Below are 26,050 nucleotides of genomic sequence, written 5' to 3' on the forward strand. Positions count from 1 at the left end.
CGAAGAGATCTTGCAAAAATAAAATTCTTAAACTGATGTGACGTATTGTAATACGTTAAATCTACTTTAGAGTAGAAAGAGTTTTATAATCTAATGTATTACATCAAATCACATCACATCTGATTGTGAGTTTCTTTTGTGAAATTTGTTTGTGAACTTAGCACTTCTCTATTCAAAAAGATAATGTGTTAGATACGTTGAAAATAAAAAATCATTATTAAATCAATAATCAATGATACAAAAGATACTAAAGGCTCGTTTGGATAGTGAGATCAAATGGAATGGTTTTAGATGAGTTGAATAAAATATTGTTATTATTATTGTTTTGGGATTTGAAAAAGTTAAATTATTTATTATATTTTGTGTAAAAATTTGAAAAAGTTATAATGATAAGATGAGATAAAACTATTTATGTATCCAAACAGGCCTAAAACTTGTCATCAGTAAACAATCGGAATGACTACCTAAAGAAGAGCAATATGCTCAGGTCAGTTTTAGGGACCTTCAAACATGGAAGTCAAAATCTCACATGCAACACTCAGCTTTGGTGGGATTCAGATAAATATAACTGACGATTTCATTGGCTCAACTGCGTGAATGTGCTTTGTAAAACAACATACCCTGCTGCATCTTTGAGCCTGTAATCACAAAGGCAATTGACAAATAGTGTAATGCGATGGCATAACAAGTGCAAACAATTACAAGACGCACTTGTTACTTAATAAACAAACAGATTCACACAAACAAACAAGGCCCGCTTGTTTATTTTGCCAAATCTCAGCTTTGCAGCACCCAAAACCGTTTTATTAAGGTAAAATTCACTGGATACATGGTGTAAAGATTTTATATGTTACTTATCTTACAGCATACCAAAAGTTCAAGATCCAACTCTCATTTCTTAGATAGATTAAGAGCAGCAGTGTCACCATCAACCCATATTTGAAATGTGACTAAGACATTTTATCATTCAGGTCGATAGAAAGAGGTAACGGTGCTCCGACATTGTGCCGTAAGCTAGGCAACATTCCAAGCGCAGACCTTCCACATTAATTACTGTTCATATTCCCCAAGCACACATATTTCATCTGCAATAATCGTATGAAAAATGGCTCAAAAAGATAGCACACACGTATAAGCATATTAGTATGATGGCATTTATAGGAAGCACCAAACTTTAGAATTAGATAATACAAGAAGATGGCTCGATAACAACAAATTATAAGTGCAAATTGCATTTCACCATGATCAAGAAAAACGTCATATCATCACTTGTGTTAAAATGTAATTCAGTCATTTTTTTCTAGTATGTTATATTTAACCCCTGATTTCAACAGTGAGGGTCATATCTGGTTGGAACTTCTTTATTAAGGGTGTGATAGAATGATAAAGCATAAATTACCCCAATTATAATGTAAGAAATAAATCCTTCCTGAAATAAATGAAGCTTTTCTGGCAACTCATCAAAGGAGAGATTTATATGTTATAGGAAGTCTTATAGATTATTGTTTGATGCCTTGAATTCCAACTTTTGAGTTTGAAGAAATGCTTTATGCAGCAAGAGAGAATGAAGCTGGATACATGATTAGAATAACAGAGAGGTTACGGATAGGGTAATCTTGCTGGTAATTCAACTTCAGTGACTATGGTGGTTTACAATTGGAATCATTTTTAATGGGATGGCTGCTTCCAAGCCCACCTGTTGACTGTCAAGCAGGTCACTATTTTTAGTACCAGATTAAAGGCGCCAGATAGGGAATGGTTAACGACAACTATGACAGAGATAGATTGAGCAACAATGCATGTGGGACAGCCATCGATATTTGCACACAGATTATAGCATGTATGGATACAGTTCTCAATGGAGAACATGGAGGATGATTTGATTTTCTGTCTTGTGTTCTACTCCAGGGAAATAATGTCGTTGAATTGACAAGCATCTAAAGCTGATCCAAAGAAGCAATTTGTAAATCCCTAAAGATTGGAAGTTCTCCCTTAAGGTGTATATCAAAAGCAGCCACTTGCAATCATTTAAAGAAAATATGTACATAAATAAATGTATATGTTTTCTTCTATAAAAAGGAAAAGTGGACACACAGAAAAACACAACATGCAAAGCGGTTTGCCCCCCCCCCCCCCAAAACCCAAAAAAATATAAAATCGAAAAAGAAGAGTTGCATTTAAAAGGCCCCATTTGCAGTGAGCTTACTTCCAGATATTCGTCCATCCCATATTTGGAACCTTCCCGTCCAAGACCAGACTGCTTAACACCTCCAAATGGAGCAACCTGCATTGAAGCATTGAAACATACCGGTGACAAGCTATCTACAAATACTTCTTAATCTGTAGGTAAGTACGAGATGAGATCAACCTCTGTTGAAACTACACCTTCATTGATCCCAACAATTCCATATTCAAGAGCTTCAGCCACACGCCATGAGCGTTGCATGTTGTTTGTGAATATGTAAGCAGCTAAACCTACAAAAGCATGCAGAAAAACAGCCAACCAAGAAATTGCGTGAGGAAATTAGAAGGTTTTGAGTCAATATGGACTAACTTTACCGGGGCATGCAGAGAAAATGGTTTTCTAATGAACCAGGGAAGGAGAGGGGTGGGAGATAGGTTTTTCCTGTGTTCTGAATTTAAAGTATTAAAACATATATCACATCCGGAAAAGAACCTGCATTGGTGTCATTGGCAATGCGGATAGCTTCCTCCTCAGTTTTGAACCGTAATAGGGGTGCCACAGGTCCAAATACTTCCTCCCTAGAGTAATACAAAATGCAAAAGTGCATAAAAACTAACAAATAAATCCTTCTAGTAAAAAGATTTAGGATGAAAAATTTAAGTACATAACCAGATCAGAACGTTGCATACCCACAAATATATGCTACGACATGAACAATCTACTCATGAAACCCATTATCATGGGAGAAAACAATCTGTGCTCTAGAAGCAGCAAGGAATAAAACAGTAGCCGCAAAGTGTAAATACAGTCCAATTACAACACATCCACAACAATTCAATACAAAGAACTTGAGCTACCCTTTGGACTGAAAGCGTTGAAGAAAAAAGATCTCCAGCTGCTATGAAACCAAGTAATGAGTGTACTGAAATATATGGATATACATACCCAAGTCACAATCTTTTTTGATATATTTCTTAATAAAAATACTTTTCTACAAGTATTTTTATAAAAATACTGGATTGCTGATCGTCATGATCCAGTGAGCATGTACAAATGTTTCACATTCCATAAGCACCAACTCTCAATTTAATTTCAACAACTTTATTCTCTGATCATGCTAATAGGATTGGTTAACAAGCAAATTGAATTGACTCAATAAAGAAAATTGAATTGAAAAGCAGCAGGGGAAAAAGAATATTTGTAAGACATGGGTGATTACATACAGCTTGCTATAATAAATAATCGAGGATAACATGCCCAAATGAGAGAAATTCTATTTATGACCATAAAACATCCAAGTTCTAGTGAGTAGTTTCCACTAGCTTTGCTTTATGACGAGGAACCTCAAGGGCCATGCAAACAAAATATATATTTTACCCGGTTAAATCCTTAACCCTGTAATGCACACACATCACATAGATCAAGTAAACCGCAATTTTTCACCGATGAACATAGTCCCTAGAGGATATCATGCCCAAATGAGAGAAATTTTATTTATGACCTAAAACAACTCCAAGTTCTAGTGAGTAGTTTCCATGAGTTTTTTTTTTTTTTGTTTTGTTTATGACAAGGAACCTCAAGGACCATGCAAACGAAATATATCTTTTACCCGGTTAAATCCTTAACCCTGTAATGCACACACATCACATAGATCAAGTAAACCATCAATTTTTCACCGATGAACATAGTCCCTAGAAATCATTTGCACCCAAGGGTTTGAACCTTAGATCTTGGGGGGGAATACCCCCAAGACCAAGGACCTTACACTTGAGTCAACCCATGGGGGTTAAACTTACAATCTAGATTAGAGAGGGCAATTCTTGGCACGACTGGAATCAAAGCTCAAGTTAGTAGGATTGATTTTGACCTAAAATCCTAATCTTGTGTGCACCTAAGTTGGGTTGGCCCATCTTATGCATATTGAATAGCTCATATTTGACACAATTAATTACCCATGCCAACACTTACAATGACCATATCCTTTTTAATAAATTTAGCAGACAGCTAGGTTGACTTTATACAGAATGCTTTCAACCAAAGTTTTAGTAGCAATACTCTTAAGGCCTCGTTCGGTTACACATATGAGATGAGATGAAAGTTAAATAAAATATTGTTAGAATATAATTATTTTTTTTTATAAGTTGTTAGAATATAATTTTTTAATATAATTTTTGTTTTGAGATTTGAAAAAATTGAATTATTTATTGTATTTTATGTGGGATTTTGGAAAAGTTGTAATAATTAGATGAGATGAGATGAAATAAAATAAAATAGTTTGTGTAACCAAAAGAGGCCTAAGAGGCACATTTTTTGGGCAGTTAAGAGATGTTGGATTTGCATATACCAGGAGGGAAAGCGTCCAATAATGTAAATAGAATATTCAACACAACAGATTATAGACATTACTGGGTGAGTTTTATGTCAGATTTATAGGTGAACTGTGTGAACCAAAATTCTAGTCCATATATGAAATGGGTAACACAGGCCATGTCTCCCTGTAAGAAATTTGAAATTTGAAATGGTTTGGAAGTTTGACACTCTAAACAGATCATGTCCAAGTTGGCACGTTACCTCTTGAAACTTGTCTTAGACATTCAAAAGAAATGACACACATATGCTCACTATTATGACCCAGCTGTGGTAGAGTTCACCATATCATATCAAACATTGCTTCTTTTGAATATGCATGCACAACAATAACTGCCATCTGACCCCATAATAAAGAATGTGAAAGGTAGCAATGACTAAAATATACTAATTTTTAAAATAACTTTTTACCTTGATAGAAGCATCCCACTCTTGACATCACCAATCACTGTCGGCTCATAAAAGGTCATGCCAAGACCATGTCTTTTACCCCCAAGTAGGACTTTTGCTCCCTTCAAACAAAATCATAATTTAAGATACGTGTATACGATATCTAATTTTAAAAAAATATAAACCCAACTGAATGTCCTTTCCGGAATTCCAGCTATTAATTTGAAGTGAAAGGGAAAATCGAAGGTATATATTATTTTCTTCCACCAAGTTACGACCACAATGAACGAGGCAGCAGAATTTTATCTTTTGTCTTCACTCGTGGTATTATTGCAGAGTTATGGAAAAGAGAAAATCTGTTGTAAAAAAAATGACTGCATTTTGAACGTCATGCACTGTTCCAAATGATTCTGATTCCTGACAATCACCAAGTAACTTCCTTGATCAAATTTGGTAGTGTGCCAAAAGTAGAAAATGTTTCGATGAGTAATAGTCTAATATCTTCCATGTAAAGTTTTTGGTTTTTTTTTTACTGGCCAATCATCAACTTCCAATTTTATTTTATGCGAACTCCAATAAGATTACTCAATGCGCCCTATATGATACACATAAGTAAGAACACCATTCAATCCATTAAACACTAAAACGTAGCCTTTTTGGCCAAAGGATGAACAACCCCTACCCCAGAAATATACAGATCCATGACAGGTTAAACCCAAAAACTACACCTTTAAAAGGAGGAGTGCTAAAATATAGCCTTATTGAACAGCTTCAACACCAACATTTAATGTTCATTCCACTTGCCTGAGGTCACACTAGTACCCAAGTAAGAATGGTTCTTTCACACATGACACATGGACGCCTAAATTCTGTAGTAGGCACCCAAGGATGGTAAGATAATAAGATAATTTTAATAAGATATGGCAAACTCCAAGTCAGCAACTACTAAATTCAACAGAATAACTGAGTGGACAAACCTTTGAGATTGCATCTTCAACAAACGATTCAACCTGCAAGACAAAAAACCAAAAGGGGCCAGCTAATATAGAAATTCATGTGACTACAAGATCACAATATTTGTTGGAAACTGGAAATATTGCAAGCAAACATACCTTTTGAATTGCAGCTTCATTGATTAGAGGACCCTGTGAGGAAACAAAAAGTTAATGACTAAATGGAATATCATCTCCAGCAAGGCATGTGATATAGAAAATAAAAGAGTTCAATAGCAAAGATTTGACACAGAATGCACAAAAGACTACCTGGACCACACCCTCAGTAAAGCCATCCCCAACTAGAAGATTCTCGACAGCTTTGGAAAAAGCATTTGCAAATTTCTCGTAGATACCTGCAAAGCGAAACTAGTGATCTGCAGATGGAAAGAAACAGTATATTTGGAAGGAAAACCGTACTTGTTTAAAAAATCCAGATAGATGAACCAGTAAAAACCATGTCCAGAAAAGTATCTGAATTTCTGATCAAATATTTTTCTGACGTATATTTTATCACAATTGTGTGCAGTGTGAAAAAGAATAAAGTAAGCATCAAGTAATTTTTTCTTTTAATGGCACCGGGTGTCCGGGAACAAAGTCCTAACTAACCCAGGGGTGCATAGGCTCTCAACAAGGAATTTCCCGTAAGTGCACCTTAGGTAATTCAAAGAGAAATTCTACTAGTCCCCTACAAACTGTTTGCACCCACTGGTTTGAACCTTAGACCTAGAGGGAGCATACCACCAAGCCAAGGCTCTTACCACTTGAACCAACCCATAAGGGCTAGTAAGCATCAAGTAATTAATATGAGTGAAATTAGCTGATAACCAAAAACATATGAATATATCTCGAACTACAATTCATCCATCATATGGAGTTCAATTCGAAAATCCAATAGCAACCATACACTAAATTGAAAGGGATAAAACAACCCTTCAAAAAAGGAAATTTTATCATAATTCCTAGGAACCTGTAGACCTTTGACATTTTGGCTGTTGAGGATAAAATGGACATGAAATAAACTACTTTATGCTACTTATCAAAGAAAAAAACTACTTTATGCTACAACCGCTCCAAACTTAGTCTTTCTACATCTGTAGTCCAATTAGCAGATCAAATTAGATTGGCCTGTCTGCTTGTGTACATTTTGTTAATTTTCAACAACTCAAGTCTAAAAGCTTCTCTTTGGCATAACAATGGTTCATTTCTGCGGGAGCAAAACCAAGTGCTTTAGCTACTACCATTTCCTTACCCTTATAATCCAACTCTTTCCCATCTAAAAAATCATGCGGTACCAATTGCTTCCTCTAGATTAACTAATTTATGTTCCCAGTATAGACTAACAGTCCACTAAGACTCTAATAACTTATCATCATATACAATCTTAAGTTAGAATTATGTTCTCTGCCAAACGTGATATGTTCCATTAACAAACAATTACAGAAAATTAAAAAGAAACTATACCAAGCATAATTGTAATACCCAATTAAGAGGGCACGCCAAACATATGAATATATTCAACAAGATGATACAAGCTAGATATGTCCAGAAAACTAGAGGGGCACAACAGAAATTCTTATTATTAATGGACCCTGAAAGAGTCTATACACTATGTCTATCCTTGCTCCTCACCCTGTAGAGAATGCAAAAGGCTCATGCATATCAGTAGATATTTGGAAGATTGAATTAATGAATTTGATAACATCAATCATATCAAGGGTTGACTGAGGCATAATTCGTGACCTCTTTCTACCAGTCAGATGCACAATACTGGCAAAATCGAATAGGTTTATACTACAACTTCGGTCACTTTTTAGTGCTGCTTTCATTCGAGAATAAGAGCAGCTTATGGTATACAGCCACCTCCTTATCCAATACAAAAAGCCACAAATAGCATTTACTTGGAACAAAGTTCCCACTTCTCCTCCAAACCAGCATCTATAACACAAACATAAAAGTAGGAGCTTTGCTCCTATTGAATCACGCCATCCAATCTTTGATTAAATAACCAAGAATTTGGTCATTTAAGTTTATTTTAATTTAAAAGGTCATGTCAGAAAATATTGGACAATTTAAAATGCTAAAAGTCTGGAACACTTTGCGTTCTTTCCTCTATAACACTTTGTCTTCTTTCCTCTATAACACTCTGTCTTCTTTCCTATATATATTATTTATTACATTTATAACTGAATAATGTTTACATTCAGAAAAATCCACAATTATATTAGAAACAAAACTTGAAGTTAACAATTTTTCCGTGCATAGCATAGGTACGCAACTAGATTTTTGTAATTAGAATGACAAAATTGACTTGACATAGGTGACAACCTAATACCCACTGTAACAAAAACAGCAGCATAAACTCATCATACAAATTGGCTAATAGACAGAAAAAAACGCTTGTAAAACCAAAGCTAAGACCATATAGTAACTAAACCCAAAGCTTCTCGTGAGATGAACCTCATAGGCACACGTCTTGGCTCAAACAGATAATATTTGAGGGCCCACATATATAAAGCAGCTAAACCTTAATCCTAATTAATTGAGGTCCACTCTATGAATCTTTTTCAGCCACTCGACCCCATCTAGGGTCATGTCCCCTTTCAACTTTCCAACAACCAAACGCTCATATATGTGGGCCACATATAGCCACCGTCCTACACCGTTAGTTGAGCTTAGTTGTGGGTTGATGTACTATATGGAGCCCTACACTCATTAGTGATTCACCTCACCCCAAACCACAATTGCTATGCAAATTGGTGACTTCTTGTCCAAGGACTTCCCTATACAGCAGAAAGTTGTAGCAACTTCACTATATAATCTTATGATTGTGTTCAAAATGCAGCAGTAGTTCAGTGCAAACATCGCAACAATGCTTACAATATTGGTGCGCGCACACCCACAACCATCCATAGTATCTGTGTCTCCAGAAACTGATAGTTTACTCACAATATCTAACGACTATCTACAAGCAGACAAATATAGAATGCTATCAACCAGGCAGATCATTAAGAATGTGAATAGTATCTTTCCATCCTTACCTTCTTGCACAATAACTCTATTTGCACAGACACATGTTTGTCCACTATTACGAAACTTTGCTGCAAGCTGCAACAACATGCATTGCTCATTTAATCAACCCTCAAAATAATCAATCCTACAAAGAATGTAAAAAGTAAAGGATAAACACCATTGAACAGAACAATGATATCAACTACCTATCCGTGTTTAAAGAAATAGAACAAGAATTGTTGAGTCACCAAAAAGATCCAGGGGGCTGAGTGCATGGTTAAAAAGATCTAACCTTGAGCTTGTACCTTTTGGATGGGAACCAATAGATTTTATGCTTGCCCCCTCTCAATCTAAGAGAGACAAAAAGTAAAAAGAACAAAGAAAATAACACCATCACCCACTCATGTTCTGATCTAATAAAGTTCTTACTTAATTGCCCATCTTCAGATAAGTTTTTTCTTCTACAAAAATCATAGGTTAACATTGATAGAAGAGCCCTTAACACTTGATGCCAATCACAAGTCCATTTGATGCCAAGCACATGTCCTTAATAGCCCCAACTCAAGAAACAACCAACAACCACCCAAACATAGAATGGTGCTCACTAAGAACATTTGAACCTAATCAGGTCCGGCCCTCTTTCCTTATTCATAGCCATCTTCTAAAATCCAGCTCTCCGATCATCAGGCAATATCTGTAAACTATCCTCACCTCAAACTCACATCAAACCTCTGGGACCAACATACTGGTCTAGTCAAAAGAACAACCATGTCCAAACCCAATAATAACAGCCCTATAACTCCAAACGGTTTTAGTCACTCGCATAAATTCAATTCAACACTTGTCAAAATAGCTGAGAAAAACTCTGGAATTAAAGGAAATAGCATTTTTACCTTGTTCTAGGCTATCCGAACCTAGAGGGAACTAACTCTATAGCGAGTTGAACAGGATCTGCTGATTGGAACCATATAAAAGATGACCCATAAAGGAGGTTTCAGGTAATGGGATGTGGGTCTGAGAGGATAGTGGGAAAAGTGAATAGAAATCTTGTAAGGGTCAACTGAAGAGAAAACAATAGAGAGACAATCAGCAGGACAAAAGAAGGGGCTACAACAGACAAAAAGAGAATACAAAAATAGCTGCTGTGTGGAGAATGATCCCTCACTGCATTATGTGGTGCTTGTGGCTAGAGAGAAATAAGAGGTGCTTTGAAGACATGGAGCTTTCTTTGGATGAGCTGAAGCGATTCTTCTACAATACTTTAATTTCTTGGGCTTCAGCCATTATTTGTAATACGGACAATTTTCATGACCTGCTTGTATCTCTCACAAGTACCTAGATGTAATTAGGCATGCTCCTTGTATACTTCCGGTGTACTTCGTTAATGTCTTTATTTCAATAAAATTTACTTTTACCGATAAAAAAAAAGTAATGTTCCCGGGAATAACCCAATGAACCCCAAACAAAGTAAATATAAAGAGCATAACAGCCTTGCAATACGGAATAAAAAAAGAGTAAATGATCCATCCATTCACCACTAGCCTGCATAAAAAAAAGGGCCAATTCACCATAAAAATACCTCTTTTAATGCATCAAAGTTAAATGCAGCTATAAATTGATGTCAGAATTTCATTAAAAAAAAAGTTTTGTGCGCACTCCAAATCCCTGTGGACTCATCTAATAGCTAAGAGGGAAGCAACACCATTACAATCAGCACATGAGGAAAAACACACTAACTTACAGTTCCTTTTACTGCTACATCCAGGTCTGCATCATCAAAGATTATACAGGGCGCATTGCCACCGAGTTCAAGAGAAACCTAGAAAATTCAAGAACAAGGGAAATTAGCCACATGACGACTCCTTGAGTATTCAATTTGGTCACCACATGTACTCATTTCATTTCCTATGCATACCCTTTTAACAGTCCCAGCAGCACCAGCCATCAGCTTCTTTCCAACTGCTGTTGAACCTGTGAATGTGATCTTTCTTACCTGAATAAGTTCAATTAAACAAGAGTGCGTAATGTTATGTCGCTTGGATAACCAATTATCTCTACGTGGATATCATGATATCACATGGAGAGAAGATTACGGTATATATTAAAGGTAGAAAAAACCTGTGTACTTGCAAGTAAAGAATCCCCAATTTCAGGAGCATTTCCCATAACCACATTGACGACACCCTAAGCAATTAAAAACGAGTAAACATTAGAAACAAATGAAGCAACAAAGAAATCGCCGGCATGGTCAAGTAAAGAAGAAACAATAGGCTAAGCAATGTTCTAGAAACTATGGCAGCCTATTGGCTAAGTTAACCGAACCCAATGTGAATCGCCATTAGGAAAGTCAATTTCTGGAATTTCAATTGTGGGGTTTGGATAAAGGCTGGTAAGTCACAGGCCAATGCCTCTGCAACCTGAGTCTGACCTACATTTCTAATTAGTTACTGCTTAATATTTTAAACTAGTTAGTCCTTGATGTTAATTTTAAGGCATTGGAATAATGACCTTTAGGATAAGTTAATCTTCGGAAACCATATGGAGTAAGTAGAGTGAAACTTATTTGAACATTTGAAAACACTTTGAATCATAGCAACCTGAACCAAACCAATCCATACTATGACAGGAGCAAGAAGTATTTACAAATCTTGTTTGCAGTACCAGATCCCCAGACTATAATTATATCTGAAGCCGCATTGTAGTGGTTTCAACTTATAGGGCCCAAAGAGGTGGCAAACTTAAATTACACCCTAAAGAGAGTACATGTGTTTCCATGCATATACGTGAACACACACACACACACATGCAAATAAATTATCAAGATTACCGGTGGAATTCCAGCCTGAAGAGCAAGCTCAGCTGCTGCTAAAGCTGTGAGGGGTGTAAGTTCAGAGGGTTTTATGACAACAGTACAGCCACATGCAAGTGCAGGACCAACCTGATGTAAGCGACACACAGAACAGATGATTTCAAAAATAAATTCACTTATTAACAAAGTCATCTGCTCCTTAAAATACCAAACAAAAGATACGCCAGAGGGTTAGACTGTACTGATCCTAAATTAAGCAGACCTTCCGAGTAATCATAGCCAAGGGGAAGTTCCAGGGGGTAATTGCACCTACCACACCTACAGGCTGCAAAATAAAACTTAAAAAGAGTGTATATAGAATATAGTCTCAAATGAGAATATAACAATTGGTATATTCGTGAAAGTAACATCAAGAAATCTCTATATAAAATATATGCCAAAACCATCTATCAAAAGCTACAATCATTTGTTTTTTTCATATCGTGTTTATGCTTTCATGGCTGATGAAGGAGGGTAATCATTTCATACAATAACTCCTCACTATCCTAAGAGGTCTTAGAGAGTGGAAGGGCTACACTACTAAGACAGAAAAGGCACTGTCAACTGAATGGAAAATAGGGATACTTTTTTTTTTATATAAGTAAACGGTAGTATAAATAAGAATAGGCAAAGTCCAGGTATACAAGAGGCAAAACCTATCTAGTTGCTAAAAAAGAAAGAAGAAAATCATGTACATTTAGGCCATTAAAATCTACAACAATAGCCCAAAGAAGTAAGGTACGGAAAAATAAAATTCTAAGATCCTCTATTGTCCGCTCCTTATCTTCAAATGTCCGCTCATTACGCTCCTGCCATATACACCACATAATACAAATAGGAACCATTTTCCACACAGCTTTAATTTGTGGAGCACCACCTGGCAATACCCAGCTAGCCAATAACTCTACCACTGTAGCAGGCATCACCCAATTTAGCCCTAATCGAATGAACACATCGCTCCATAGTGCTCTTGTCTCACAATGAAGCAAAAGATGATCCACTGTCTCGCCAACTTTCTTGCACATACAACACCAATCTGGAATAATTACCCGGCGCTTCCACAGATTTTCAGTGGTCAGAATCTTACCCAGAGCCGCTGTCCAAGTGAAAAATAGTGCTTTTGGAGGTGTCTTATTCCTCCACAATCCTCTCCAAGGAAAATGCGTGTTTGGAAGCAAAGTAAGGGACTTATAGAAGGAGCGAACCGAAAAAACACCCTTACCTGCCGGATTCCACCATAGTTTATCTTCTCTCAATCCAGACATTCTCGTAGAGTACACCTGATTGAGAAACGCCTCAAAACTGTTTAGTTCCCAGTCTTGAGCTATTCTACTAAAGGTGACATTCCAATGGAGTTGATCCCCTGAACGAACCATGAGATCCGCCATTGAAGCCTCTTGATCACAAGCCAAACGAAAAATGGAAGGAAAGGCGTCCGCTAGAGCCTCCTCCCCACACCAAATGTCCCTCCAAAATTTTATACGAGTGCCCTCCCCCAATAAAAATTTAGTATGGCGAGAAAACACCCCCCAACCACGTCGTATGTGCTTCCAAACCCCCACCCCATAGGACCCATTCCCCTCTCTAGTACACCAATCCCCCCATCTTACCATATTTGCAATCAACCACTAATTTCCATAGAGCTTCTGGTTTCAAGTTGTATCTCCAAAGCCATTTCTCAAGTAATGCCCTATTAAAAGTTCCCAAATTCTTTATCCCCAACCCACCTGAAGGAATTGGTCTGCACACCTCATCCCAACTGACTAGGTGAAACTTGAATTCATCTCCCATCCCACTCCATAAGAAATCTCGATAAAGTTTTTCGATTCGCGCCGCCACACTAGCTAGAATTGGAAATAAAGATAGAAAGTAAGTTGGCAAGTTAGAGAGAGTACTCTTGATAAGAGTTACCCTTCCTCCTTTTGATAAATACAATCTCTTCCACCCAGACAATCTTCGTTCTATTTTCTCAATAACTGTGTTCCAAATAGACAAAGCCTGTGAAGCAGCCCCCAATGGTAACCCCAAATATGTCATAGGGAGATAAGCGACCTTACACCCAAGAGTGTTAGCCAATTGCCGAGAGATGCTGACGTTCCCAACAGGCACTAACTCTGATTTATCGAAGTTAACTCTCAAACCTGACACTGTTTCGAAACAAAAAAGAAGCGCCTTCAGTGCCCTAAGTTGGTCTTGCTCTACATCACAGAAAATTAAAGTGTCATATGCAAATAATAAGTGGAAGACCGAGGTGAGACCCCTCTGTGGATCACCCATTGAAAAAACAGCCATAAAACTATGACTAACCACAACCAATAACATCCTACTCAAAGCCTCCATGACGATAACGAAAAGCAAAGGGGACAAGGGATCCCCCTGTCTTAAGCCTCGAGAGCTATTGAAAAAACCCTCTGGGTTACCATTGATCAAGACTGAAAATTTTACCGTTGATACGCACCATCTGATCCACATGCACCACCTCTTCCCAAAGCCAAATCTCTTCAGTAAGTACAAGAGTAATTCCAAGTTTACATGATCATATGTTTTTTCTATATCTAATTTACAAATAATACTCGGAGTGCTAGACTTTAATCTACGATCCAGACATTCATTTGCAATTAAGACCGAGTCCAGAATCTTACGACCCCTTACAAAAGCATTTTGTGGCTTTGAAATTACTTTATCAATTGTCACCCCTAACCCATTAGCTAGCACCTTTGAGATGATTTTGTATATCCCATTAATGAGACTAATAGGCCTAAAATCCTTCAGCTCCACCGCTCCGGATATCTTCGGAATCAAAGCAATAAAAGTAGCATTCAGGCTTTTCTTGAATTTCCCAGCCAAGAAAAGCTCCTGAAACACATTCATAATGTCATCCTTTACCACCTCCCAATATATTTGGAAAACCCCCATCGTAAAGCCATCTGGACCTGGTACTTTATCTTTTACCATCTTTCGAACCACATCCAATACCTCCATCTCCTCAAAAGATCTTTCCAACCAGGATGCTGTTTGTGGTTCTATGGACTCAAAACCAAGTCCATCTAGCTTGGGCCTCCAGCCCTCATGTTCTGTAAATAGGTGTTCATAGAAGTTCACCACATGTTCCCGGATCACAAGGGCCTCTGTGCAATCACTACCATTGATATTCAACATCTCAATAGAGTTAGTTCTCCGATGAGAGTTAGCCACTTTGTGGAAGAATTTTATGCTTCAATCCCCTTCCTTCAACCAAAGAGCTCTTCACTTCTGTCTCCAAGAGATCTCTTCTAAAGTTAAAACCCTTTCCAACTCTGATGCCAGCACTGTCTTACGTGAAATTTCCTCTGGGGTAAGAGCCCTATCCTCAATAATCTTTTCAAGATTTTGTAAACCTCTATTAGAGTTTTCTTTTGCTCCCTAATATTTCCAAACGACTGGAGATTCCAAAGCTTTAAATCTTCCTTTAACGCTTTCAGTTTTCCTACAAGTATATAAGAGGGGGTACCATAAAGCTGATAAGAAGACCACCAATTCCTTACCATATCCACGAAGCCATCGCTTTTAAGCCACATATTTTCGAACTTGAAATAACGACAATCTCCTTGAATACCACCTCCATCTAATAATATGGCAAAATGATCCGAGCATATGCGCGGCAGTCGCTTCTGACATACCTCCAGATAATGGCTTTCCCATTCCGGCGATATTAAAAATCTATCTAGCTGGGACCAAGTTTGACTGTTAGACCATGTGAAAAGACCGCCAACTAGAGGGAGTTCAACAAGATTCAGGTCAAAAATGAATTAATTCAGCCATGCCTGGATGTAACCGATTGCTTCCAGATCTTTCACTAGGGAACCTTACTACATTAAAATCTCCTCCTATGCAACAAGGAAGTTCCCACCCGCTATAAATAATAGCCAGTTCATCCCACAAACCACTTTTAATATTGTCAGCATTCGGTCTATAAACACCTGCAAAAGCCCACAAGAAATTATCCTCTACCATCTTAAAAGAGCAAGCCACTGTAAATTCCCCTACAAACTCCTCCATCTTCTCCATGACCCTTTTATCCCACATCACCAAAATACCGCCCAATGCCCCCTCGGAAGCTAGATAAGCCCAATCTGCATACGAGCAACCCCACACATTTCTCACGAGTTTTTTGTTTACCAATTTCAGTTTGATTTCTTGTAAACATACGATATCCACCTTCCAATCCCGAAGAAGATTTTTTATGCGTAGACGTTTTGTAGCCTCGTTCAACCCGCGAACGTTCCAAGACACGATTTTTGGCTTCATAAAGACACAACGGACCCCTTCCCTTTGGACCTAACACGACTTGAGCTACCCTCATTCAACGACCAATTAAGCCTATTAAGTTCCCTTTGCTTCTTAGAATCAGCTTTCTTGGACTGAGCATGACTCACCTCAATGGACATGAGAAGGGCCATAAACTGTTCTTCATATCCCACACATTTCAAACCCACAATTTGTTGGATGTCCTTTACCGTTTGGAATACCCACTCCGAGAACTCAAAGTAATTCAGTAACGAACAGTACAATGAGAAAGGCTCCCTTACTTCTGCATCTCCCTCCCCCCCGAACAAATTGTTACCTTTCCATTCTACTACAGTGCCCACTTTATCCACTGCAACAGAATCCGAGAAGTCCACATTAATCTCCAAGAGTCCCTGCGATAACCCCCCAACTGTCTTCGAAGAAAACCCCCCTCCTTATTTCCCCTTCTTCTGATAATACCTCCAGGTGATCATCATAAGTAGAACAAAGACCCAACTGAAGAAATGAGGGTTCTAAGAGATTAATCAGCGATTTCTGGGAATCCACTTCTGGAAAACTACAGAACGTGGACGGAATATGCGTTAACTCCACTTCGCGCGACGGTAAGATTTGATCTACCACCCTCACCGGCGTTGCCTAGGTCGTGACCGTGTCAGCGACCACCTGAGGCCCTGTCTGGCTTGTTTGTACAGATCCCACAGCCAAAGGAGGAAGAACTCCCTCAGTATGGCTTCATGCAAGACCCTCACGAGCTAGAAGAGGTCCCGTCGACGTAATTGTTGTCGCAGATGGAACAATGGCCTACGGCGAGACCATCGGCGCGATCGCCTGAGGCCTCATCAGCGATATTGGTTTGGGCCCACGGCCCAAAGAGTCAACAACAGCCTTTGGTAGCTTCCTCCCAACGAAATCCACTGCTGGGTCGTGTATGTCCTTAGACTGAGGCCCATCAACTGGGCCCATGGCCTGCCTCTTCCCTAAGCCCCTAAGAAGTTCCACATCCTGCCCCAAAACACTGCGTTTCAGCCAGCCAACTATATCGTTTAATTCTCCCAAGCGAATTTCAATAACAGCTAAGGCCTCTACAACTGTTTCCTTATTCAGACCAACACCAAACCTGCCATTATCGTCACTGCATTGACCCCTCTCCAAAAATGGAACTTCACCAGACCTAGGCAAACCTGTCATCTCTATCCTCTTCACAGCACCAGGCCCCTCATGCCGACCTACTAGCACCTCCCTGAATGATGACGGACCAGCTCCATACGACAGTTTCGTAGGTGCAGTCAAAACAGAGCCATCTCCTATAACAACTTCCTGCAACACCACCATTAGGTTCCTCCATCCCATACCACCTCTGCCTTCAGGTATAAAAATGAAACTACTCCTCCCACCACCTCCATACTCCGCCAGAACCATGTAGGTCCTTCGAGCATTGGAGTAGCTTTGTGCAATATAGCCTCTATCCCCATCCCTATGAGCAGAGTAGAAGCCCCTATCTGCAGCCTTCAGACCACCCTCTAAAGCTCTACAAACCACTTAGCAGTCCCCACCCCCACTCTCATATTTTTCACCCCTTTCCACCCTTTCTCGCTCAAAAATACATAACTGTCAATGGACAGCTTTGCTGTCCATATTTGTTTCCATATTTGTTTCCTTGATTTACTCTTCAGAATCATTAGCTTAACAATTGACAGATTGTATAGGGATAGAATTAGCGTATTCAATGTTATTTACATGTATAGAATCCTTTCCATGTATAGAATCCGATGTACAGTTTATATATTGGAGAGAAACCACAAGGCCGAGTACCTTTTTGGCTATTTTCATACAATATTTCGACCTATCTTGACATGGTATCAAGAGCCGTCTCCTAGTTTCTTCTCCTCGACAATTTTTTTTTTTTTTTTCCTCGGCAATCCCGTTTCGGGTCTGGTGGTTTCGGCACTTTCTGTTGTTGGGTGGCTGTCGGCGCAGTCTTCTCTAGCCTTTCGGTCCTTTCTGTGGTTAGTTGCTTCTCGGCGCAGCACTCTGGTAGTGTTTCCGGCGTCTCTGTGCCTTCGTCGTTGCCTTCGCAACTCTCTGGCAATTTCTCGGCTCTGGGCTTCTCGTTGTTGTGACTTTCGGCTTTGTCTGGGTGGCTGTAGCATGTTCTGGTTATTCCGTTTGGGCTCTCAACTTCGTCTGGGTGCAGCTTCTCACGTGGGATTTTCTTTCTCTCGGCTTGGTCAGTTTTCTCTTATGTTCTGTGGCTTTCGGCTTCTGTCTTGATTTTGTTTCTTGGAGAATTTTTTGGTCTCGGTTAAATTCCCTTGCTATTTCCCTTGCTGTTTCTGTTTCTTTTGCTTTGTCTTGGCTTCATTTATTTGCGATGGACTCTGCACCTGTATGTGTCAAGTTTACGGGCACAAATTACTCTACTTGGGCATTTCAGTTTGAGCTTTTCCTCAAGGGAAAAGATCTTTGGGGTCATATTGATGGCACGGATATTGCCCAAACATCTAATCCTGACACATCCCATGATCTCAAGGCTTCTCCTTCATGGGCTGTGCTTGATGCTCGGATTATGTCTTGGCTTCTTGGTTCGGTGGAACCACATATTGTTACCAACTTATGGGCTCATCGTTCCGCTCAATCCATGTGGAATTACTTGAAGAAGGTTTATCATCAAGCTAATGATGCTCGTCGCTTTCAGTTAGAACATGCAATTGCCATGTTTCAACATGGTAGTCTTTCCATCCAAGATTACTACTCAGCATTTCTAACTCTTTGGCATGAATATACTGATTTGGTTACAGCGGATGTTCCTGTTGCCGCTCTTTGGACTATTCAGACTCTTCATGAGACTAGCCGCCGTGATCAGTTTCTTATGAAACTACGTCCGGAATATGAATCTATTCGCTCCTCTCTGTTGAATAGATCACCTGTTCCTTCTCTTGATATTTGTTTTGGTGAGTTACTTCGTGAAGAACAACGTCTCAGTACTCAAGCTCTTCTGGAGCAATCTCATGGTAATTCTGGGATGGCAACTGTGGCTTATGCTGCCCAAGGACGAGGATCACCTATGACTTCTAAAAATTTGCAATGTTTCTGTTGCAAGGAATATGGGCATATTGCTGCCAATTGTCCCAAGAAATATTGTTCTTATTGCAAGAAAAAGGGTCATATTATCAAAGAATGTCGCATCCGTCCACAGAATCGTCAAGCTCAAGCATTCCAGACTTCTGTTATTGTTCCTCCTGCAGCAACTCCTGTAGCACATGGCTCCTCCTCAGGTGCTTCCTCTGATTTTGCACCTCCTGCAGCAAATTACTGTACACCAGAAATGGTGCAACAAATGCTCATTTCGGCATTATCTGCGATGGGATTTCAAGGTAAAAATAATACTAAACTCTGGTACGTAGACTCGGGCGCTTCTAATCACATGACGAATACTTCCACAACCCTGTGTCATGTTCGGCCCTATGCTGGTCAATCTGCCATTCAGACTGCCAATGGCAGTTCTTTGCCTATAGATGCTGTTGGAGATGCCTCTGCCACATTTACTGATGTGTTTCTTGCTCCTCAGCTTTCCACAAATCTTATTTCTGTTGGTCAATTAGTTGATAACAATTGTGCTGTTAATTTTTCTGGTGATGGTTGTGTTGTGCAGGACCAGGTCACGGGGGAGCCGATCGCGAAGGGACCTAAAGTGGGGCGCTTGTTTCCACTATTTTTACCTATTCCCACACTTTCTTCAGTGTCTTCTATTAAATCTTTTGCTTGTAATAATGTTCCTGATTTGAGTATGATATGGCATCGTCGTTTAGGCCATCCCAATACTCAGATCTTATCTCATGTATTGCACTCTGGTTTTCTTGGTAATAAAGAACGTTCTTCTTCTTTATCTTTTGAGTGTGATTCTTGTAAACTTGGTAAAAGCAAAACACTTCCCTTTCCTTTGCATGCTAGTAGAGCGTCTCATTGCTTTGATCTTATCCATAGTGATGTTTGGGGACCTTCCCCAGTTAGTTCACATGAAAAATTTAAATACTATGTGACTTTTATTGATGATCATAGCAGATTCACTTGGGTTTATTTTCTTCGCTCTAAATCTGAGGTTTTTCGTACTTTCACTGAGTTTTTTAGCGTATGTCGATAATCAATTTTCTGCGACTATTAAGACGTTACGCACAGATTCTGGTGGTGAATATTTGTCTACTGAGTTTCAGGCATTCTTGGCTTCTAAAGGTATTATCCATCAACGTTCATGTCCCGCTACTCCCCAACAAAATGGAGTAGCTGAACGCAAAAATCGCCATCTTCTTGATGTGGTACGTACTCTCTTGTTAGAATCATCTGTTCCCTCCATGTTTTGGGTCGAGGCTCTGAAAACTGCTACTCACTTGATTAATCGTTTACCGTCCCAAGTCTTACACATGGAATCTCCTTATTTTCGTTTGTTTGCTAAGCAACCTAATTACGATAATCTCCGTATCTTTGGTTGTGTCTGTTTTTTTCATTTACCTCCTCATGAGCGACATAAATTATCTGCTCAATCTGTTAGATGTGCATTCTTGGGATATAATGTGTCAAAAGGGATTTGTTTGCTATGATCCTAATTTACATCGCACACGCATTTCTAGGAATGTTATTTTCTTTGAAAATCAACATTTCTTTCCTGTGTCTTCTATGCCCTCTTCTTCCACTGTGGTCCTCACCTCTTTTGAGCAGCAGCTCTCAGATCTTCCTCAAGTCAGTTCTCGCTTTAAACCAGGTATGGTGTATACAAGACGCTCCCGCCCACAGTCTCTTCCGGTGGCTCACCCGCCATCTGATCCTCACATGCATCAGAATCAGTTAGTTGCAGCGCCTCCAGAGCCTTTGGTACGTTGCTCTCCTCGAGTGTCTATACCCCCAGATAGGTATGGGTTCTCTTCTGGCAATTCTATTTCCGCTCTTACTGCTGCTTTGTCCAATTTTGATATTCCCACATGCTACTCACATGCTGTCAAGCATGACTGTTGGCGACAAGCTATGCAGGAAGAGATTGCCGCTCTAGAGGTCAATCATACTTGGGACATTGAACCTTGTCCTTCCACTATAGTTCCTCTGGGTTGCAAATGGGTTTACTCAGTCAAGGTTCGCTCTGATGGAAGTTTGGATCGTTATAAAGCTCGGCTTGTTGCCCTTGGGATTAATCAAGAATATGGTGTCAATTATGAAGAGACCTTTGCTCCTGTGGCTAAGATGACTACTGTTCGTACGATCCTAGCTCTTGCTGCTTCCCATGATTGGCCACTACATCAGATGGATGTCAAGAATGCTTTTCTTCATGGGGACCTTAAAGAGTGTATTTATATGAAGCCGCCCCCAGGGTTGTTTCCCTCTCCAACCTCCAATGTATGTAAACTTCGTCGTTCTCTTTATGGTCTCAAACAAGCTCCAAGGGCCTGGTTTGATAAGTTTTGAACCACTTTATTACAATTTTCCTTCAAGCAGAGCAAGTATGACACTTCATTGTTTCTTCGAAAATCAGACATGGGTATTGTTGTCCTGTTGGTTTATGTTGATGATATTGTGATCACTGGTTCTGATTCTGCTTTACTTGTCCAGCTCAAGACTCATCTCTCAGAATCTTTTCATATGAAAAATCTTGGCTCTCTCACATATTTTCTTGGTCTTGAGGTACATCGTAGTTCCTCTGGTATTTCCCTCAATCAGCATAAGTATGCTAGTGATTTGGTGACTACAGCTGGATTACAGGAAGCTCCCTCTGTCGATACTCCCATGGAATTAAATGTCAAGTTTCGCAAAGAGGAGGGTGACTTACTTACCGATCCCAGTTTATATCGGAAGTTGGTGGGTAGCCTTGTCTATCTCACTATCACTAGACCAGATATTTCCTTTGCTGTACAGCAAGTCAGCCAGTTTCTTCAAACTCCCCGTCATCTTCATTTGGCTGCTGTTCGTAGGATTATACGCTATGTTCAAGGCACTTCTGCCCGTGGGTTATTCTTTCCTGCAGGCAATTCTCCTCGTCTTGCTGCTTATAGCGATGCTGATTGGGCTGGTTGTGCTGATACACGTCGCTCCATCACTGGTTGGTGTGTGTTCTTAGGTGATGCGTTGATCTCTTGGAAGAGTAAGAAGCAAGACAGAGTTTCTAAGTCATCTACCGAGTCTGAATACCGAGCGATGTCTCTTGCTTGTTCCGAGATTATTTGGCTTCGAGGTTTGCTTGCTGAGTTAGACTTCTCTGAGATTGATCCTACACCTCTACACGCTGATAATACAAGTGCTATTCAGATCACAGCTAATCCTGTCTACCATGAGCGCACCAAGCATATTGAAGTAGATTGTCACTCTATCCGTGAAGCCTTTGAAGCTCGTGTTATCACTCTACCGCACATTTCCACTGAGCTACAAATTGCAGATATCTTTACCAAGGCTCTTACTCGTCATCGGCATTGCTTCCTAAGTAGCAAATTGATGTTGGTTGATCAACCCGCATCAATTTGAGGGGGGATGTCAATGGACAGCTTTGCTGTCCATATTTGTTTCCATATTTGTTTCCTTGATTTACTCTTCAGAATCATTAGCTTAACAATTGACAGATTGTATAGGGATAGAATTAGCGTATTCAATGTTATTTACATGTATAGAATCCTTTCCATGTGTAGAATCCGATGTACAGTTTATATATTGGAGAGAAACCACAAGGCCGAGTACCTTTTTGGCTATTTTCATACAATATTTCGACCTATCTTGACAATAACACCCATCCCTACCCACCTCAAAGAGCTTAGACTCAATCACAACACATTTCATGAAGGGCATTAACTAGTGTAACTATCAAAACACCCAACGCTAACGAGACCATCAACCACAATATTCTTACTCCATTAACAGAACACTATCGACGAAGAGAGGCCAACAGCGTGATATTTCGCATGTGTATGGAGAGAAAATTCTCTCTCTAGACCTAATGGAAAACAGGGATACTAGACATGGACTCTCAGGTAATTCTGCATAGAAGCTTCAGCCTTGCATCTGAGCTAGATCCAAATCCCTAACAGTCATGTCATATCCTTACTTTTTCCTTTTTCAGATAGAAATTACATTTTGTACCCTCGAACAAACACTCATTTTGTAATGTGATCAATGAGCTATCACTTAGTCACATTGCACCATCAAACTTACATTTTATCTCAAATTGCATCCTCCGCCAGTCAATAGCATTACAAAGGATGGAAGTGCCATTTCGGATGTAAAATGAAGAAAATGCACTTAGATTACATTGTGCAATAATAAGTGGAGTAGCGTAATACTGCCATTTCAAGTGGGGGCATTTTGTCCATTTTGACATTCAGAAAATTACACTTCCATCCATTTTATCGCCAAACAACTAACAGAGGGTGAAATTAGAAACAAAATGGAAGTGTAATGGTGCAATATGAAAAAGTGTAGTTTAGCAACCATATTGCAAAATGAGTGTTAGTTTGAAGGTGCAAAATATAATTTCCCTATTCTTTCAATGTTACCATTTGAACATCTCCCCTTTTTTCGTAAGTAATATTTGGACATCTCCTTTTTTTTTACACCATTTTTAAATAAGTCAAACTCAAGCAAGGAACAGTCGTTATATATATAACCAAACTTTGACTAGTACAAAAAGTATTTATCTTATAAAGGATAATAATAAACAAAACATCAAGGGAAGGAATAAGATCACCTGCTTTAAAACAAATAACCGACGATCAGCTAGAGTTGATGGAATTATATCACCATATACACGTTTGGCCTCCTCTGCAGAGAACTCGATAAAACCAGCCCCATAGCTAACCTGTAAAATGAGTCTATCATATAACATGTTGCAAATAATTGATAACTTGTGCAGCCAAAAAAATAGTCCATGAGGAAAACATGAAGATACAATTCGAAAGGCCAGTGATCAAAGATATGAAAGCAAAAGCATGACTGAGATACCTCGCCCAGGGCTTCCTTTAAAGGTTTTCCTTGTTCTAAGGTTATAAGTTGTCCAAGCTCTTCTTTGTGGGCAATTAGCAGATCATACCTTCAAATTAATTTGGAACAAACTAATATGAAAATTTATAAGAGAACAAAGTCTTCTGGCCAGCCTTGTTGGACAGGATTGAAGTATAAGAACTTGAATAATCGCTACAGAACCAGATGTATAAGATTCACAGTATAGCAAACGTACCATTTCCTTAGAAACTTGCTCCTTTCAGTGGCAGTAAGTTTGCTCCAAGCTACACAGATATCGTCAAACTCAGTGCATACTGATTATATTATATTCCTGAGTTTGCTCCAAGTACAAATTTTAATATAATCAGTGCATATCAGTTTAAAGTTCCATACGATTAAATGCATCAAAGGCTGAAGATATCGCATCATTCGTCTCCCTCCCACCCATGCATGGAACATCTGTTATAACTTCACCAGTTGCTGGATTGTAAACCTACCAAGACATGGAATGTGTGTGATGTTCATTAGTAAATTGGCACCTTTGAAGCAAACCAGAGAAAATAACAATTATCTGGACAAACGGAAAAGAACAAGCAAAGAGTAGCTATGATAAATCACTATCTTGATCTGTACTGCTTAAGAGAGTGCTCACTTCTGATCTGACCCCTTTATAAAGCCATCTTGAATTATTTTGGTTATTAACCCCATAATACAAGGGAGATTTAACAACAAGAAGACTGCCAGCGTAATAATGATTTGAAGGATCTTCAAGGGAAACTGAAGATGAAGAAGAAGAAAACATGGACGAACTATTTAGGATTTCTCTCATAGCCTACCAAAAACAAGACAGCCAGTTGAAGAAGAAAATAGAAAGAGAATTTGCTGAAGGATTTTCCGTATATTGATTTATTACTTTTTGCACAAAACCTTTATATAAATACATATATGTCTATGATGATAAGCTTTATCCATTTGAGCTTTAAGGTATAATTGTAGAAGCATTGTACTCGGAATCAAAATCCAATAATTTAAATATCCAGGAATAACACATGCCATGAGTCTCCAGAAAATGAATATTTATAAACCCACCAAATATTTTGGAGGTTGGAGATACTAACATACAAACAAACAGCTTGTACAAAAAGAAAAATCACAAAAGAAAAAAAAAATCCGGTGTTCTTGGTCGTTGCAAGAAAGAAAGAGAAATCGAAGTAAGCATCGAGCTGTTGCTATGTTAATTAAAACCAAAACACCGCCCGAGTTTCCCCCTTGTGCGCTAGAGGTGGTGGCACACAATCTGCACATACTCCTAAACTCACTACAATGATTAATGCATTCAATAAGAACCAAACATGTTCAGTTTCTGGCAGACCTTGATGGTCTTCTTGTCATATGCATCAACCCATTTCCCTCCAATCAGCCCCTGGCTCCGCAATAATCCGGAACTACTGAGCCGAGAAGCAACACTCTGCGCCTCCGTGCTCATCTGATATAAAAACTCCCTTGTCATTATTAACGTATCTGAAAATTATACCGATGACTTGATGAAAAAAATAGTAAAACGTACAAAATTCCAGACAAATACAAGATGAATCGGAGCAAAAGTGAATAGAGCTGACATCATTTCGTCGTCTTTTTGAAGCCAAATTGGGGAAAGCAGTACTAAAATTTCATGCCACGACATGCATACATCTTCCATTCACACACATATATAGACATATACACCATACAGGAATACCGATAGACAGAGAAGGGTATGGTGGCTTGCCTGGCGAGTAAGGTGAGGAGCGGATGATGCGCGAGCGGAAACAGACTTGGGACGCGATATAAGGTTGGTCAATCGGCTTGCCATTATGCTTACAGGTACAGGTTTCAACGTCCTCATCTCTCGATTCGCCTTCTTCCTAAGTTCTTCTCCCTCTCCGACGATTCCCTCTCTCTCTCTCTCTCTCTCTCTCAAAGTGAGTTGAGCTACACGTGGCAGGAAGGAGATCTCCATGT

General features: G+C 39.1%; 1 protein-coding gene across 1 annotated transcript; it reads right to left on the minus strand.

The window, feature by feature from the left end:
• Nucleotides 1–734: 734 nt before the first annotated feature.
• LOC108983566 (succinate-semialdehyde dehydrogenase, mitochondrial) lies at nucleotides 735–26,050 on the minus strand. Its single transcript, XM_035685409.1, has 20 exons — nucleotides 25,818–26,050; nucleotides 25,422–25,535; nucleotides 24,443–24,542; nucleotides 24,285–24,333; nucleotides 24,050–24,137; nucleotides 23,796–23,906; nucleotides 12,018–12,080; nucleotides 11,774–11,884; nucleotides 11,065–11,130; nucleotides 10,862–10,939; nucleotides 10,688–10,765; nucleotides 8,976–9,042; nucleotides 6,205–6,290; nucleotides 6,055–6,087; nucleotides 5,920–5,952; nucleotides 4,964–5,064; nucleotides 2,678–2,763; nucleotides 2,369–2,475; nucleotides 2,207–2,284; nucleotides 735–1,085 (listed from the first exon to the last, which is right to left on the minus strand). The coding sequence occupies exons 1-20, from the start codon at nucleotides 26,046–26,048 to the stop codon at nucleotides 1,047–1,049; spliced, it is 1,719 nt and encodes a 572-aa protein (XP_035541302.1). The 5' UTR covers nucleotides 26,049–26,050; the 3' UTR covers nucleotides 735–1,046.

Source organism: Juglans regia, chromosome 2 (genome assembly GCF_001411555.2).
Source record: "Juglans regia cultivar Chandler chromosome 2, Walnut 2.0, whole genome shotgun sequence".
Lineage (NCBI taxonomy): Eukaryota > Viridiplantae > Streptophyta > Magnoliopsida > Fagales > Juglandaceae > Juglans > Juglans regia.

Excerpts from the sequence above, each read along its gene's own strand:
- LOC108983566 (XM_035685409.1), bottom strand. The coding sequence starts at position 26,048 with ATGGAGATCTCCTTCCTGCCACGTGTAGCTCAACTCACTTTGAGAGAG. Across the intron at positions 24,334-24,442 it reads AGCCTTTGATGCATTTAATC|CTTGGAGCAAACTTACTGCC; the intron begins GTATGGAACTTT and ends ATATCTGTGTAG. Across the intron at positions 11,131-11,773 it reads TTCAGGCTGGAATTCCACCG|GGTGTCGTCAATGTGGTTAT; the intron begins GTAATCTTGATA and ends TTAATTGCTTAG.